The sequence below is a fragment of the Bombina bombina genome, chromosome 7, assembly GCF_027579735.1.
Source record: "Bombina bombina isolate aBomBom1 chromosome 7, aBomBom1.pri, whole genome shotgun sequence".
NCBI classification, from domain to species: Eukaryota; Metazoa; Chordata; class Amphibia; order Anura; family Bombinatoridae; genus Bombina; species Bombina bombina.
In genome coordinates this window covers 140,338,869-140,354,566 of record NC_069505.1, presented here as the reverse complement: position 1 = coordinate 140,354,566, position 15,698 = coordinate 140,338,869, and the positions used below count along the sequence as shown (strand labels likewise).

General features: G+C 35.2%; 1 protein-coding gene across 2 annotated transcripts in view; it reads left to right on the top strand.

Moving 5' to 3' along the window:
• Nucleotides 1–15,698, top strand: part of ZDHHC13 (zinc finger DHHC-type palmitoyltransferase 13) — a 101,936-nt gene that overhangs the window by 73,405 nt on the left and 12,833 nt on the right. For both annotated transcript variants that reach the window (XM_053720367.1, XM_053720368.1), the window contains exons 3-8: nt 2,460–2,582; nt 2,746–2,823; nt 3,934–4,078; nt 7,233–7,297; nt 13,919–14,081; nt 14,547–14,672. In XM_053720367.1, the coding sequence (XP_053576342.1) occupies nt 2,460–2,582; nt 2,746–2,823; nt 3,934–4,078; nt 7,233–7,297; nt 13,919–14,081; nt 14,547–14,672 (700 nt within the window). The remainder of the gene's footprint in view (nt 1–2,459; nt 2,583–2,745; nt 2,824–3,933; nt 4,079–7,232; nt 7,298–13,918; nt 14,082–14,546; nt 14,673–15,698) is intronic.

Genomic DNA, 15,698 nt, shown 5'->3' with positions numbered 1-15,698 from the left:
CACCCTTCTTTCTTTTCCACCTCTCTCTATTTCAGCACTCTATATCTCTCTGTCTATTCTCTGACTATTCACTTATTGACATGAAGTCGAGGGGTACGCAAGGACCGGTCACCTTAGTAGTGATGACATACTGAAATAAGTCAATATCATTTTTATTTTACTCCAACTGGCCCTGTTAGGTTTTTATGTGTTTGTTTTGCCCAATTTTTTGGGCCTATCTACAAAAGTTATATTTCATGTTGCAGAAAATTTCTAAAAATTGTAAAAATGGAGCAAAATGATTGTCAAAGCTTTGTCAAATTCTGTATACTCTTTCATGCCATACCATTGACTTTCATGTATAATGTCTGTTTATTTTTTTTCAATAAAGCTCCTTTTAAAAAAAAAAAAAAAAAAAAAAAAAAAAGGGACAGATCTCAGCTCTGTCTATTCTGTTACACAAACGTCTGTCAGAAGTGCCAGACGTTCAGGCTTTTTGTCAGGCTTTAGCGAGGATTAAGCCTGTGTTTAAGACTGTTGCTCCACCATGGAGTTTAAATCTTGTTCTTAACGTTTTACAGGGCGTTCCGTTTGAACCCCTCCATTCCATTGATATAAAGTTGTTATCTTGGAAAGTTCTATTTTTAATGGCTATTTCATCGGCTCGAAGAGTCTCTGAATTATCAGCCTTACATTGTGATTCTCCTTATTTGATTTTTCATTCGGATAAGGTAGTTCTGCGTACTAAACCTGGGTTCTTACCCAAGGTAGTCACTAACAGGAATATCAATCAGGAGATTGTTGTTCCATCTTTGTGTCCAAATCCTTCTTCAAAGAAGGAACGTCTTCTGCACAATCTGGATGTAGTTCGTGCCCTAAAATTTTACTTACAGGCAACTAAAGAATTTCGACAGACGTCTTCCCTGTTTGTCGTTTACTCTGGTCAGAGGAGAGGTCAAAAAGCTTCTGCTACCTCTCTCTCTTTTTGGCTTCGTAGCATAATACGTTTAGCCTATGAGACTGCTGGACAGCAACCTCCTGAAAGAATTACAGCTCATTCCACTAGAGCTGTGGCTTCCACTTGGGCCTTTAAGAATGAGGCCTCTGTTGAACAGATTTGCAAGGCTGCAACTTGGTCTTCGCTTCATACTTTTTCCAAATTTTACAAATTTGACACATTTGCTTCCTCGGAGGCTATTTTTGGGAGAAAGGTTCTTCAGGCAGTGGTTCCTTCTGTATAAAAGAGCCTGCCTATCCCTCCCGTCATCCGTGTACTTTTGCTTTGGTATTGGTATCCCAGAAGTAATGATGACCCGTGGACTGATCACACTTAACAGAAGAAAACATAATTTATGCTTACCTGATAAATTCCTTTCTTCTGTAGTGTGATCAGTCCACGGCCCGCCCTGTTTTTTAAGGCAGGTAATTATTTTTAAATTATACTCCAGTCACCACTACACCCTTGGTTCCTCCTTTCTCGTTGGTCCTTGGTCGAATGACTGGGGGTGACGTAGAGGGGAGGGGCTATATGCAACTCTGCTGGGTGAATCCTCTTGCACTTCCTGTTGGGGAGGAGTAATATCCCAGAAGTAATGATGACCCGTGGACTGATCACACTACAGAAGAAAGGAATTTATCAGGTAAGCATAAATTATGGTTTTTTTTCCGTCTTCCAAGCATTAATTTATCTTAATGCAAATGATGTTTTTATAACTAAGTGTATTCCATAGTTATATGAGCACCTATTTTATAGGCTAAGATACATCTATTTGAGCTATATGTTTTGTATATGTATACATACTGTTTGAGGGCATTCTTTTACTAAAACTGTCTCTAGGGTCTAATTTATATTCCTTTCACCAGGACCTGTCCAACATTTTAATAGCCTTAGTGGTGGATGGTATCTTGGACATTGTAATATCTATTTGGATATGCTGATTACACTATACACTTGTTACATTGGTACCCTTCACATATTCTATACTGGCCTCCTTTCAGAGTGTATGTATGTGTATAGATCATTTTTTCCCAGTTCCCATGAGAATTGGAAGTACCTACTCCATACATTCTGTACAGGGTGGGATTGTTTCATTTATATATGTTCCTAATTGGGCTTTGCAGAGGCGATAAGATAGTAAGCTTTTAAAAGGGGTATCTCGCAAATTTTGAACTTTTTGAAACTTTGCAAAAAGTTTGTCATTTTAAACCCGTTTATTTTGTATGCATATATTTTGCAATTGCTAAATAGTATCCCTTTAATAACCCTTTAAATCTTGCTCGACCTTTTTCTGAAACATGTTTGGAGGCAGCAGACACAATTTGTTTCTAATTCAATTATTTGGCTGAAATGGAATAGCATGTAGTTATAGATGGCATTTACGTGCTGTTATTTCATTTATATACATATATGTGATAGTGATTTGATAATGTTTGTTTTTTATATATGTTTACAATTTTTATGTTTTCTCTCTTTTGTCCAGGCACGGCTTGCTGGACCGTTGCATGGAGCTTGTAGACGCAGGATATGACGTTCGACAACCAGACCAAGAAAATGTGACCCTACTACATTGGGCTGCCATAAACAACCGGCTGGAGCTTGTAAAGTAGGATATAATGGGTCTATGCCCAAGTACTGTAGCAGCTTCCTACTCTGCTCACATTTTTATGCTGCTTGTGCACTACGCATCATTGTATGTTTGTGTCTTACAGGCAGGACCACTTTAATCTGCCATGTATTTTTACAATTAAATTTCTTTTTTTCCACAGATATTTCATTTCCAAAGGAGCAGTTGTTGATCAGTTAGGCGGCACGTTAAATTCTACTCCGTTGCAGTGGGCTGTCAGGTAGGCTATGATATGTGTATACATGTAGACAAATGGTGGCTGTCGACTGGCAAGATATTGTCTCCCCCAACATAAGTATTAGACCAGAAAACCCTCTTAAAGGGATACTAAACACAATTCTTTTTATTTCACGATTCAGATAGATCATACAATCTTAAGCAACTTTCTAATTTACTCCTATTATAATTTTTTCTTTGTTCCTATGCTATCTTTTTTTGAAAAGCAAGAATGTAAGCTTAGGAGCCGACTCATTTTAGGTTCAGCACCCTGGATAGTGCTTGCTTATTGGTGGCTACATTTTGACACCAATCGGCAAGCAGTACCCAGGTGCTGAACCAAAAGTGGGCCAGCTCCTAAGCTTTTACATTCCTGCTTTTCAAATAAAGATAACAAAAGAACAAAGACAATTGATACTAGGAGTAAATTAGAAAGTTGCTTAAAATTGCATGCTCTATCTGAATCATTAAGGGAAAAAAATTGGGTTTAGTATCCCTTTAATGTTGAACTGGGAATATATATTTTTTCAGTTTCTTTAAAAGTTTGGTGTGTGTATATGTGTTTTATTTTTGTTAAAATAAATCATGACACATGTAATATGTCATGTTGTTCATCTGAGGTTGTATTTACCTAATTTTAAGACCTGCTAAGAATCAGATGATGTTATTATGTCCCTTTTTAAAACTTCCCCTTTTAAAATCACATACCCTATCTGAATCATATCCCTTTAATTAGTAGAGATTCAAGTTTTGTCTTTTGATGTACCAGGCCTGATTTTGATAGAAAAATACATCCGATAATAGATGAGCCCTTCTGTGAAATTTCCACATTCTATGATTTTCCCTCAATTTTTAAACTCTTCCAACACTCTACGCTCCTTTATAAGAGTTGTTTATTTAAGGACACAAAAATGTTTCTACACGTTTCAAGTTAAGTTATTGTCTTGATGTTGTACTTTTCATAAAATAAGTCATGATTCTATATTTATTTTTACAAATATTTTTTTTTTTTGTTTAACTAGTTTAGATTTTTTTTTTTTCCCCCCAGTGTAGTATCACAATAAAAACAGAACGCCTTTGAAAATATGTTTGTCACTTTCTTTTATTCCTATAGGCAAGGCCATTTACAAATGACAATTCTCCTAATGAAGTTTGGTGCGGACCCCACTCTTATTGATGGGGAAGGTTACAGCAGCATCCATCTGGCAGTTGTGTGTCAGCATTTGCCTATTATTGCGTATTTGGTTTCAAAAGGACTGGTATGTGACACTAATTTTTGTATAGACAATTTCAATAATCCCCCTTTTTTTAAATGTGTGGATCTAAAAAATAAATTGTGATATTAATTAGTTATTCATTTAAAAAGGCTTCAATTAAAGCTATTACTGTTATTTAGCGGCATATGCACATATACAAGGAGGGCTCATGCCACCAGTATTCAAACATTACACAAGCAGTGGCTAGTATGACACAAACAAAGTCTTTATAGACGTAATACATACTGCCAGCTCTCTGAGATGGATTACTGATGCACAGGCCCTCAGAGCATATGTGCATATACCTCTGAAAACAGTAATAGCTTTTACCAGAAGCCTTGTTGCTAATGGAAGTATATAGCAAACATGATTCTTTTTAAAGTGAATGTCAATTTTGATGCTTAAAGTGATGGTAAACTCTCCCCTTTTTAAAATCAGATCTGGAATGTAAGCGCTATTTTAGATGGGGTTTTATTCATCATGTGCAATGAAGATGCGCTATAACTAAGTTATTAATATAGATATGAAATTCAAATACCCCACGTTACACCACCCACTTCAAAAGTCAATTTTCCTGTCAGCTAAATGATTGAATTACTCTCCAATCAATGCTCTAGCTACAACAAAAGTGCCATATGGGGAGAGCGCTGATTGGACAACAATTCAATCTGTTAGCTCACAGAAAAGTTTACTTTTGAAGTGGGCGGAGGAGCATGCAGTATTTGAATTTCATATCTATATTAATAACTAAGTTATAGCGCATCTTCATTACAGCAAATGAATTAAACTCCATCTAAAATAGCGCTTACATTCCAGATCTGATTTTATAAAGGGGAGAGTTTACCATCACTTTAAGTGCCCGGTTTTTAAATATTTGATTAAAAACAGGGGCACTTTAATTCATCAAAATTTACATTTCACTCCTGTTGAGAAAAAAAAACTTACCTTTTAATCTTCATAGCAGCTCCAGCTTCCTCCACCCGTTGCAAAGCCTCTTCCTGGGTCTAAAATGAGGAACCCGGCTTCCTCCAATCACGGCGTTGAATCAGACACTGATTCCCCCGGGGGAAAGCCGTGATTGGAGGATGACCTATCCATCATTTCTGACATCAGAAATGGCTTGCAATGACCGGAGGAAGCTGGAGCTGCTGTGAAGATTAAAAGGTAAGTTTTTTTTTCACAACGGGTGAAATGTAAATTTTGATGAATTAAAGTGCCCCTGTTTTTAATCAAATTTTTAAAAACCGTGCACTTTAGCATCAAAATTGACGTTCACTTTAAAACTGAAATGCAGCTATGCACATTTCAATCTGGACCTTTCTCTCCCTTTAAGCCCAGTTTTTTTTTTTTTCAGTTTACATAAAATATACATTACAAGACTGTATTGCAATGCACTGTATTATGCAGGGGGATAAACTTGATTGATTTTGAGTAACCTGCCAATCCACATTTTCCAGTAGTTTTAAATTCTTTAAAGAACCACTTAACACTGTAGAATGGCATAATCAGTAAACGCATAGTAGAAAGACAATACAAAAACACTTTGAATTTCAAATGAGTATTATGTGACAGCCATCAGCCAATCACAAAATGCATATATGTATATTCTGTGAATCTTGCACATGCTATGTAGGATCTGGTGCTGCAGAAAGTGAGCATATTTTGCACATTTAGAAGAAAGTTGTTTAAAATTGTGTGCTCTATCTGAATAATGAAAGTAAAATTTTGACTTTAGTGTCCCTTTAAAATTACAAAAAAGTAAGGTTTCTGAGCTTCACCAGTTTATAGTATACCATACAAAACTTGATCGTTGACACATCTATAAAAGAAAACCATATTGGATGTAGTTATACAGATTTTATTTATAGATATGAACTGTTACAAATATCTGTTGCATGTTTAATATTAAAGGGCACTGTACTGCTAAATGTTCTATTATCCATATATAAAGAAACTGCATTTCAACATGCTGACATTTTTATTTATTGATAAAATATGAAGTTAAAGTTATTTAAAGTTAATCTAACATACCAGTATCCGTTGTGCACGTCCTAATAATGCACATTGACTATTAGAGGTATATTACATATATGATACCAATGTATTTGTTTTAATTCAAAGTGATTGTAAAATGTAATGAATAAGTGACCGGTATCTAAAAATACTCTTTAAAAATAGGGGCACTTTCATTCATTAAACTTTACACTTAGGCTTCTTTTTTAAAATCCTTACCTTTGTTTTATGGAAAACAGACCGGCGATCCTCCTCCTGCATCTCCAGCTGTAGTTAGCAGATCGATGACTAATCCGGCTTCCTCTAATCGTTGTGTACCCCATGAGCTGGATGCCAAAGGGGGCACGCAATGATTGAAGGAAGCTGATTACGTCATCAATCTGCTAACTACAGCAGGAGCTGTGGGCGGAGAATCACCAGTCTGCTTTCCATAAAGCAAAGGGAAGTATTTAAAGAAAAAAGCTTCATTGTAAAGTTTAATGAATGGAAGTGCCCCTGTTTTTAAGAGTATTTTTAGATACCGGCACTTATTCATTAAACTTTACATTCACTTTAAATCTAAACTGCTTTTACTTCACGTTAAAAAAAATAAAAATAAAAATAAAAAAAAATCATTAAAAAGGAAAAAAAGGAAAAAATGAGATTCAATATGTTAAAGGGACATAAAACTCTTTTTTTTTCCTCATGATTTAGATAGAACATAAAATTTTAAATACGGTAACTTTCTAATTTTACTTCTATTATCATTTTTTTTTTTTTTTTTTTTTTGCTTTGTTGAAAAGCAGAAATGTAAGCTCTAGAGTGTGCACGTGTCTGCAGCAGTTTTGCTACAATGTTATACATTAGCATGAGCACTAGATGGCAGCACTATTTCTGTAGTGCTTCAAGCATGTGCACGCTACCTACCTAGGTATCTCTTCAACAAAGAATAATATGAGAATTAAATAAATGTGATAATAGAAATAAATTGGAAACATTTTAAAAATTGCATTCTCTATCTGAATCATGAAAGAAATTTTAGGGGTTTAATGTCCCTTTTAAGATGCTGGGTTTTTTTTTAATATGGATGACAGACATTTTTGGAGTTCAATGACACTTTAAATAAAAACAAATGACATTTAACTAACATAACTTTTTTTTCCAGAATATAGACACTCCAAATATGAACGGGATGACTCCCCTCATGTTGGCTGCAAAACAAGTCATTGGGTATGCATTTACCTCTGTTACATCTAACAGAATAATACTTTAACATTTAAAGGGACATGGTAGTAATGAATGAATATTAGTGAATCTCTACCACTTTTACTGTTCTATGAAAGCAGAAATGTATACGTTCAGTTTATGTATAATAAAAAAAAGTCCTGGTTGCTAAAGAAGCTGTATTACCTTAGACATGAAGATGATTGAGGCCTTTTCAAACTCTTTATTGCCTACAAAAATAGCTTTTTTTTTTTTTTTTATACACGTTCAGTAAATGTGCACGACTAAGCACTGAGGTTTATAAGATCTTGTAACCTTTGCATGGTTTTGCAGGCCACACCCTTTACAAAGCCTCTTGTGTATGTTTATCTGGTCTCTCCTGCTGTGACCAGTTAGTGGCAGATATAAATTAGCTCCTGCACTGAACAAGCAATCACTGTGCATCACTAAGCTTTTGACGCCTGGTGTAAGCACATTGCTGGAATTCGGAAACAAAACCCCTCAGTTTTCAGAATTAAATTACAGGGAAAAAATGAGGGTGCTTAAAATAAACAGTAAAAAGTATTTTTTTTTTTAATAATAACTTTATTAAAAAATTTATATTAAAGGGATATGAAACACATTTTTTTTCTTTTGTGATTCAGATAGAGCATGTCATTTTAAATAACTTTCCAATTTATTTCTATTATCTAATTGGTTTAATTCTTTTTCTATCCTTTGTTGCAAAGTATACCTTGGTAGACTCAGAAGCTGCTGATTGGTGGCTGCACATATATGCTTCATTTCATTGGCTTTTGGATAGCTCCTAGTAGTGCATTACTGTTCTTTCAAGAAAGGATAACAAGAGAATAAAACATTAAATAATAGAAGTAAATTGGAAAGTTGTTTTAAATTGTATTATCTATCTAAATCATTAAATAAAAAAAATGGGATTGCAGGCCCCTTTAAGTAATATATGTTCATCTTTAAATTGTGAAAACAACTCAAAGCATATATTTTTAAATATACTTTGATTTGATATCTGAATAAAAGCCTCAAATTAATGTATTAAGGTGTATGCCTAGGGTTGCCACCTCCGCCATGTCTTTCTGGACACTTATGAGTTATACATGCTGCAGGGTATGCAGGTAGGAACATGAATTTAAACCCTGGAAAGCACACAAATAGTTACACTGAACAGCACTATACATGTTCCTCCCTGATTATCCTGCAGCATGTATAACTCATAAGTGCCCAGGAAAACTTGGCCAAGGTGGCTATGCTATGTATGCATCACAATCTGTAACACGTTTTGTTTGCAATAGTTAAAGGGACAGTCTACACTAAAATTGTTATTGTTTTAAAAGATACATAACGCCTTTACTACCCATTCCCCAGTTTTGCACAACCAACATTGTTATGTTAATATACTTTATAACCTTTTAAACCTATAAATCTCAGTCTGTTTCTAAGCCACTAAAGACAGCCTCTTATCACATGCTTTTTTATTTTATTTTCACAGCAGGAGACTGCTAGTTCATGTGGGCCATATAGATAACTGTGCTCACTCCCGAGGAGTTATTTAAGATTTAGCACAACAATTTACTAAATGCAAGTCAATAGATAATAAATAGTCATGTGATCAGGGGACTGTCAGAAGATGCTTAGATACAAGGTAATCACATAGGTAAAAAGTATATCAGTATAACTGTGTTGGTTGTGCAAAACTGGGGAATGGATAATAAAGGGATTATCTAGCTTTTAAAACAATAAATGTTCTATTGTAGACTGTCCCTTTAAACGTATCCCATTAGGTCTTATACAGTAATTTACCTGGGCTGTTTAAAACGAATTAGTAATTAGAATGTGCATCTCAGGTGTCTCATATATAAATATTGCTTTTCTATATTTTGTCATATTGCCCCTTCTATCTATATTATCTATTATTCTCTAATCGGTTAAATCATACTTCACACTATTCACCTTGTATATGTACTCAGTCTCCACAAGCAAAGCCCTGGCTCCTAACTTTTTGGGTTATTCTCCATATATCTGTATACAAATCCAACTGTCTGGCTCCTGAAAATATGCCTGGCTCCTAAGTATTCTTAATGGCTCCTAATTTTTAAACAGATTTGTCAAGCACTGCTGTAGAGGCGCCACAAAACAGGCTGTAGAAATTTACTCCAAGGGCAGCTCTTCTAATCATGGAAAAATCTGGATAGGGAAAAAGGAACAAAGAAGGCGTTCCAATGGCGTAATATCTAAAAACTCAAACCCCACAGGAATTACCCGCAAGTAGGATACTCACAATAGATTAGTACTTATCTCAAAGTGCATATTAAAACAGTCTGAGGTATTATAAGCTCTCCAGTCAGCTCAAGTCCGGTAGCAAATATCACTCCCTGATATCCCACAGCAATCGCCAATCACCATACAGGACCACAGGGCAACATAAGGATTTTAAAATACTCCACAAGCACAGATTGATAAACTTAACAAGATTCCTACTAGTAATAAAGATAGATTGCGGATAAGCTGCATTGTCGCCATATTATATTCCAATATTCAACATGAGGTGGGATTAATAGCGGTGAAATATTTCCTTGACATTTATCTCCCCGTCACACAACGTGAATTTTTATTGGAGTCCATTCAGTTAATTTTAACACATAATTATTTTGTTTATCTAGATACATTTTATCTCCAGGTCTGTGGAACGGTCATGGGAACACGTTTTGCCCCTAGCTTTGCAAATCTTTTCATGGGTCATTTCGAGCAGATCTTGATGTATTCGTCATTGTTTTGAGCAAATGTTGTTTTCTATGGCCGTTTCATAGACGATTTATTTGTTTGGGAGGGACCATCCTCATTGGCAGAAGATTTTGTTAAATATCTTCACTCTAATACTTGGGGGATTTCTTTTTCTCACCAAATAGAAAGAAAATCTATAAAAAATTTTTAGATGTGACTCTCGAATTGAGCCCTGAAGGCCATATTGTATCTAAGAGTTATCTTAAGAAAGTCGACTCCAATAGTTACATCAATAGACGTAGCAATCATCATCCAAAGTGGTTGAAAAATATTCGCTTTAGCCAATTTCGTAAGATTAGACGTAATTGTTCGAATGTTACTGATTTTATAGACAAGTCGAAAATATTGGAGAAAAGATTTCTAGATAAAAAATATGATCCAACTAGTATTAATGATAGTAAAAAAAATAGAGCATTTGCATTAATTAGGGGGAGTCAAATAATTCAAATGCAGACAATAAGTTTTGAGAAATCATTAAAATTTATTACAAAATTTAATAGCAACTATAAAAACTTTTCTGCATTGTGCTATTACCATGTACCACACTGGAGTTCAGGAAGGGGGAGGAAATTAACACACACAGAGAGATATATACACACACACACAGATACACACACACACACACACACAGATACATACACAAATGCGCAGGCACACAGAAACACACACACAGATACATATACAATTACATACACACACAGATAAATACACACACAAATACACACACACACATACATACACAAATACACACACACACACACACACATACATATATACACACATATTAAAGAACAAAAAAGAAATCTGGCTCCTTAGTATTTTGGTTGGCTCCTAGAATACATTTGTTAAGCCTTGACTTTCCTTTTCTGCAATGTGCTGTTACCCTGTACTGCACTGGAGTTCAGGAAGGGGGAGGGAATTGAAGAGAGAGGAACATAGTAAATATTTACATTGAGAGAGAATGGAACAGTGACACCTGCAGGCAGAAATTAAAAGTGCAGGCAAAATACATTTCTGCAGAAACTGTACATTTTCTGCGATGAGATCGCACATCACAGTATGTTCTGCCTTGGGGCTCAAGAGACCTTCCCAATAAAATCACGTATGATTTGTGATAGTTGTTATGTGGTATATCTAGTAGACTATATATCTGTGGCCTACAATATTGGGGTTGTACTAGTAGATCTCTGAGAACACTGTGGGGTGAACATTTTAGGAATATAAAACGTGAATTTCTCAAGCATAGTATATTGTGTCATAGTACCTGTAAACATTCTGGCAAAAAAGGCCATTATAAAGTTAGACCTATAGAATTTATCCCCCCCATCAAACCAAGATAACCGTTTTACCAGATTGAGACAAAGGAAGACCTTCTGGATTTGGAGACTAAGAACTCTAAATCCAGAGGGTCTTTTTTTAGATCTGGCAGCTTTTAATTAGGTTTATATTTTTGCAGTAAGATAGATTTATTTATTGCATGCTTTTATTGTTGTATTATGTATATTTACATTAAATTGTCATCATTTATTAATCTATTGATTTGTATATATATTTTATATAATGTATAGGGTTTATGTGTTGCATATTTTATATATATATATTGGTTTTATTTCTAACTATCTAGTATCCGTTTATGATTACTTACTGGTTACATTGTGATATTATACAATCCAATATTGTTATATGCTAGATGGTATTTATCAATGTGATGTTGGTATCCTCCTGTATGAACATATGCTAGAATCAATCGGTATGCAATCTCTCTGTGTTTCATGCCAGTTAGTGGATTAGGATTCCACTCTGGTTTGTGTCTTTTTTTTTTCCCTTATGCAACATGAGTGTGTGGGATTGCGCATTAGCCCAGCGTGTGTGCGTACTGTTAGGATGATTAGTTTTTATATCGATAACGTTGGCGTCATCACATGACCGGGTAACTAATAGTAACAGGTTGGTCATGTGTAGCATACAATTTTCTGATTGGATCATCTGATTTGGCGCCATTTATACATCATGCACTTTTTCAATGTAGCGTCTATATGCCGTTTTTGAGGAGAATGGTATAAACGAAATGGGAGGTATTTTACTATCCGCACCAGATGTAATTCATTACTTTTAATTGTTTAATGATTTATGTGATGTATTTATATGTCCGGTTGATGTGTATCACTATATGCTGTTTTAAAGAAGCGAGTGTATCTCGCGAAATGCGTCTACCTTGTTTTAAACTGTATTTTAAATTTCAAATAAACTATCCCTTGCAATCTGTGCTTGTGGAGTATTTTAAAATACTTATGTTGCCCTGTGGTCCTGTATGGTGATTGGCGATTGCTGTGGGATATCAGGGAGTGATATTTGCTACCGGACTTGAGCCTACTGCGGAGCTTATAATACCTCAGACTGTTCTAATATGCACTTTGAGATAAGTACTAATCTATTGTGAGTATCCTACTTGTGGGTAATTCCTGTGGGGTCTGAGTTTTGAGATATTACGCCTTTTGGAGCGCCTTCTTTGTTCCCTTTTCCCTATCCAGATTTTTCCATGATTAGAAGAGCTGCCCTTGGAGTAAATTTCTACAGCCTGTTTTGTGGCGCCTCTACAGCAGTGCTTATTTTCAGGAGCCAGACAGTTGGATTTGTATACAGATATATGGAGAATAACCCAAAAAGTTAGGAGTTTTTGTAATAGTGATGCATTGTTCTTCAGAGAATATGATGTACTTAAAATGATTGCATATTGGTATGTTGTCCAAACCATACACAGACCCTTTTTTCTGTTGTTTGTTTACAGGGCTGTATCTTAAACAGCTGTTAGGATTATATTGTTGCTACATTATTTTTGTGAGCCCTCTAAGGTGCTGTGACTTTTATGCTGCTCATTGCATGATGTGACGGTCTTAATCCTTGAAATTGGTGCTTCTCATATGTGTTCACTGCACAAAGCAGCCATGGCAAGTCACAAGACATCCTTTTGTGACACACCATTTTTCTGCTGCACTCCTGATCACGTGGTGTTGGGGGCAGACTTTCAGGATTTGTGTGTGCAGGGCCTCAGAGCTGTGGCAGAGAAAGCATATGCTTAGTGCTGGCATCTAGCAGTTCCTCTCTTCATCCTTCTCCTTATTGCAACTGTAAATGATATTCTACTGTGTTGTAACACCCTGGTTAAAAACCACTGCGTCCTAAACAACCTGAGAAAAGAAAGTGCTGATGATCCACATATTTTTGACATTTTAGAGTTTAACTGTAATTTCCTTTCTCTCTTACAGTATCCAGGCTTTAAAAGTTTTGCAATAAATAAATAATTTAAAAAAGATTTTTTTATTTTGGTGCCATTATTATTATTATTATAGGCAAAGCACAATTTAGCTGCTTCTTGTAAAACTGCACCTAGGTAGACTTAGGAGCGTGCGTGCGTACATCTTTTGTATATATGTGTGTGTGTGTGTGTATATGTGTATATATATATATATATATATATATATATATATATATATATATATATATATATATATATATATATATATATATAATAATTTTTGTGTATATATATATATATATATTTGTTAACAAGTAGAGATGCACGTTTTTTTCTTTGGGTGAACAAGGCCTGATTTTAATAGAAAAATACATATATCTATAGATAATAGATAAGAACTTCTGTGAAATTCGTAGTCTCACATTTTAAGATTTTTCCTCCAGCAAACTGATAACCAACATATTTAAATCACTTTTCTTTAGTTAAATTACTTTTATTAATGATAATTGTTGGTTCCCCAGATATGTATTTGCACTAAGGTTTATGGCTAGTGTCTAATTTTATTTATTTTTATTTAGCTTGGAGCCCACAAACTTCCTATTAAAGTTTAACCCTTCTATCAACGCTACGGACAAAGTTCACAGGAATACAGCACTACACTGGGCTGTCTCAGCTGGCAATGTTAACGCTGTAGATCTTCTGCTAGAAGCTGGATCCAGTATAGATGTTGAGAATGCCAAGGTGGAGATTTTTTTTAAACTTCATTATAACTTTGCATTGCGGGCTATTTCAAATAACAGCGCAAATATTGCGCTTGAGAAAGCATAATTTTGCGCTCCACTTGTAATCTAGCCCTAAATGTTTTTAAATAAATTATTTAGAGGGCTCGATACTAAAGTTTTCGTTTACATTTCACTTTTTATATCATTCTTACATTTACCTAGCATTAACTAAATATAAGTAAATTAAATAAATACAGATATCCATTTGGCAAATTATTTTTTTTTATTCTGTCCTTGGTGAAACTCCAATTGATATTCCTCTTGTGGGTAATTCAATTTGTGTTTTTGTGGGCAAAGCATTGTTGTAGTCTTAAGTAATTTTTTTTCCCTTTTCCATTAGATTTGTTTATTTTCTACATTAACATTAAACTGTTGACAAAGGTAGGTTGTTATCGAGTTTTTCTCCATGTGTACGTTTTTCCAGGAAGAAACCCCTTTTGACATTGCACAGCAAACCAGGAATCGCATGATTGTTCATATACTAATGAATGAAAAGCAGGCTAAAACCAGTAGGAACTACCGAATACTAAAGCTGTTTCAGAAATATGAGGTAAACGCACAAACCTCGATATCTACTATAACATAGATCACAAAGTACAACACTGTTACACTTACAGTCCTCACAGTTCACTCCTTTTTGATTAAAGGGATATGAAACCCACACTTTTTTTTTTCATGATTCGGACAGAGCATGCAATTTTAAGCAACTTTCTAATTTACTCCTAATATCAATTTTCTTCGTTTTCTTGGTATCTTTATTTGACAATGCAGGAATGTAAAGCTTAGGAGCTGGCCCATTTTTGGTTCAGAAACTGGGTAGCGCTTGCTGGTTGGTGGCTAAATGTAGTCAGGTCATCTCCTAAGCTTACATTCCTGCTTTTTCAAATAAAGGTACCAAAAGAACGAAGAAAAAAAATAGGCGTAATTTAGAAAGTTGCTTAAAATTGCACGCTCTATCTGAATCGTGAAAGAAAAAAAATTGGGTTTCACATGCCTTAAAATACACATTTGTGCAATACACTTTCATTTGTAAAAAGTCTCAAGTTTTCAGGCATTCTGTGGTAACTTTTCTTGTGCATATAACAACCCTAGTATATGCAGGTAAGACATGTATACACATCGAATAAGTGAAAAAGGCTAAGCGCCAATGTCACAGTGGGATGTTGCCACCATCTCTTGAGTATGTGCGCGTGATGGATACATTGCAATGCTGCAGTTAAGCTATGTATACTGGGCAGGCCGCATGTCACAGTGGGATGTCGCCACCATCTCGGAGTATGTGCGCGTGATGGATACATTGCAATGCTGCAGTTAAGCTATGTATACTGGGCAGGCCGCATGTCACAGTGGGATGTCGCCACCATCTGAGTATGTGCGCGTGATGGATAAATTGCAATGCTGCAGTTAAGCTATGTATACTGGGCAGGCCGCATGCTGGAGCCAGTTGGCACTAAATTGGGATATCTTTTCTCGCAAGCATTTTCAGTGAATTCAAACGTAATACAAAAAAAGGGACAGTTTTTTTTTTTTTTTTGTTTTTTTTTTTTGTTTTTTTTTTGCACTTTAGCTCGCTTAT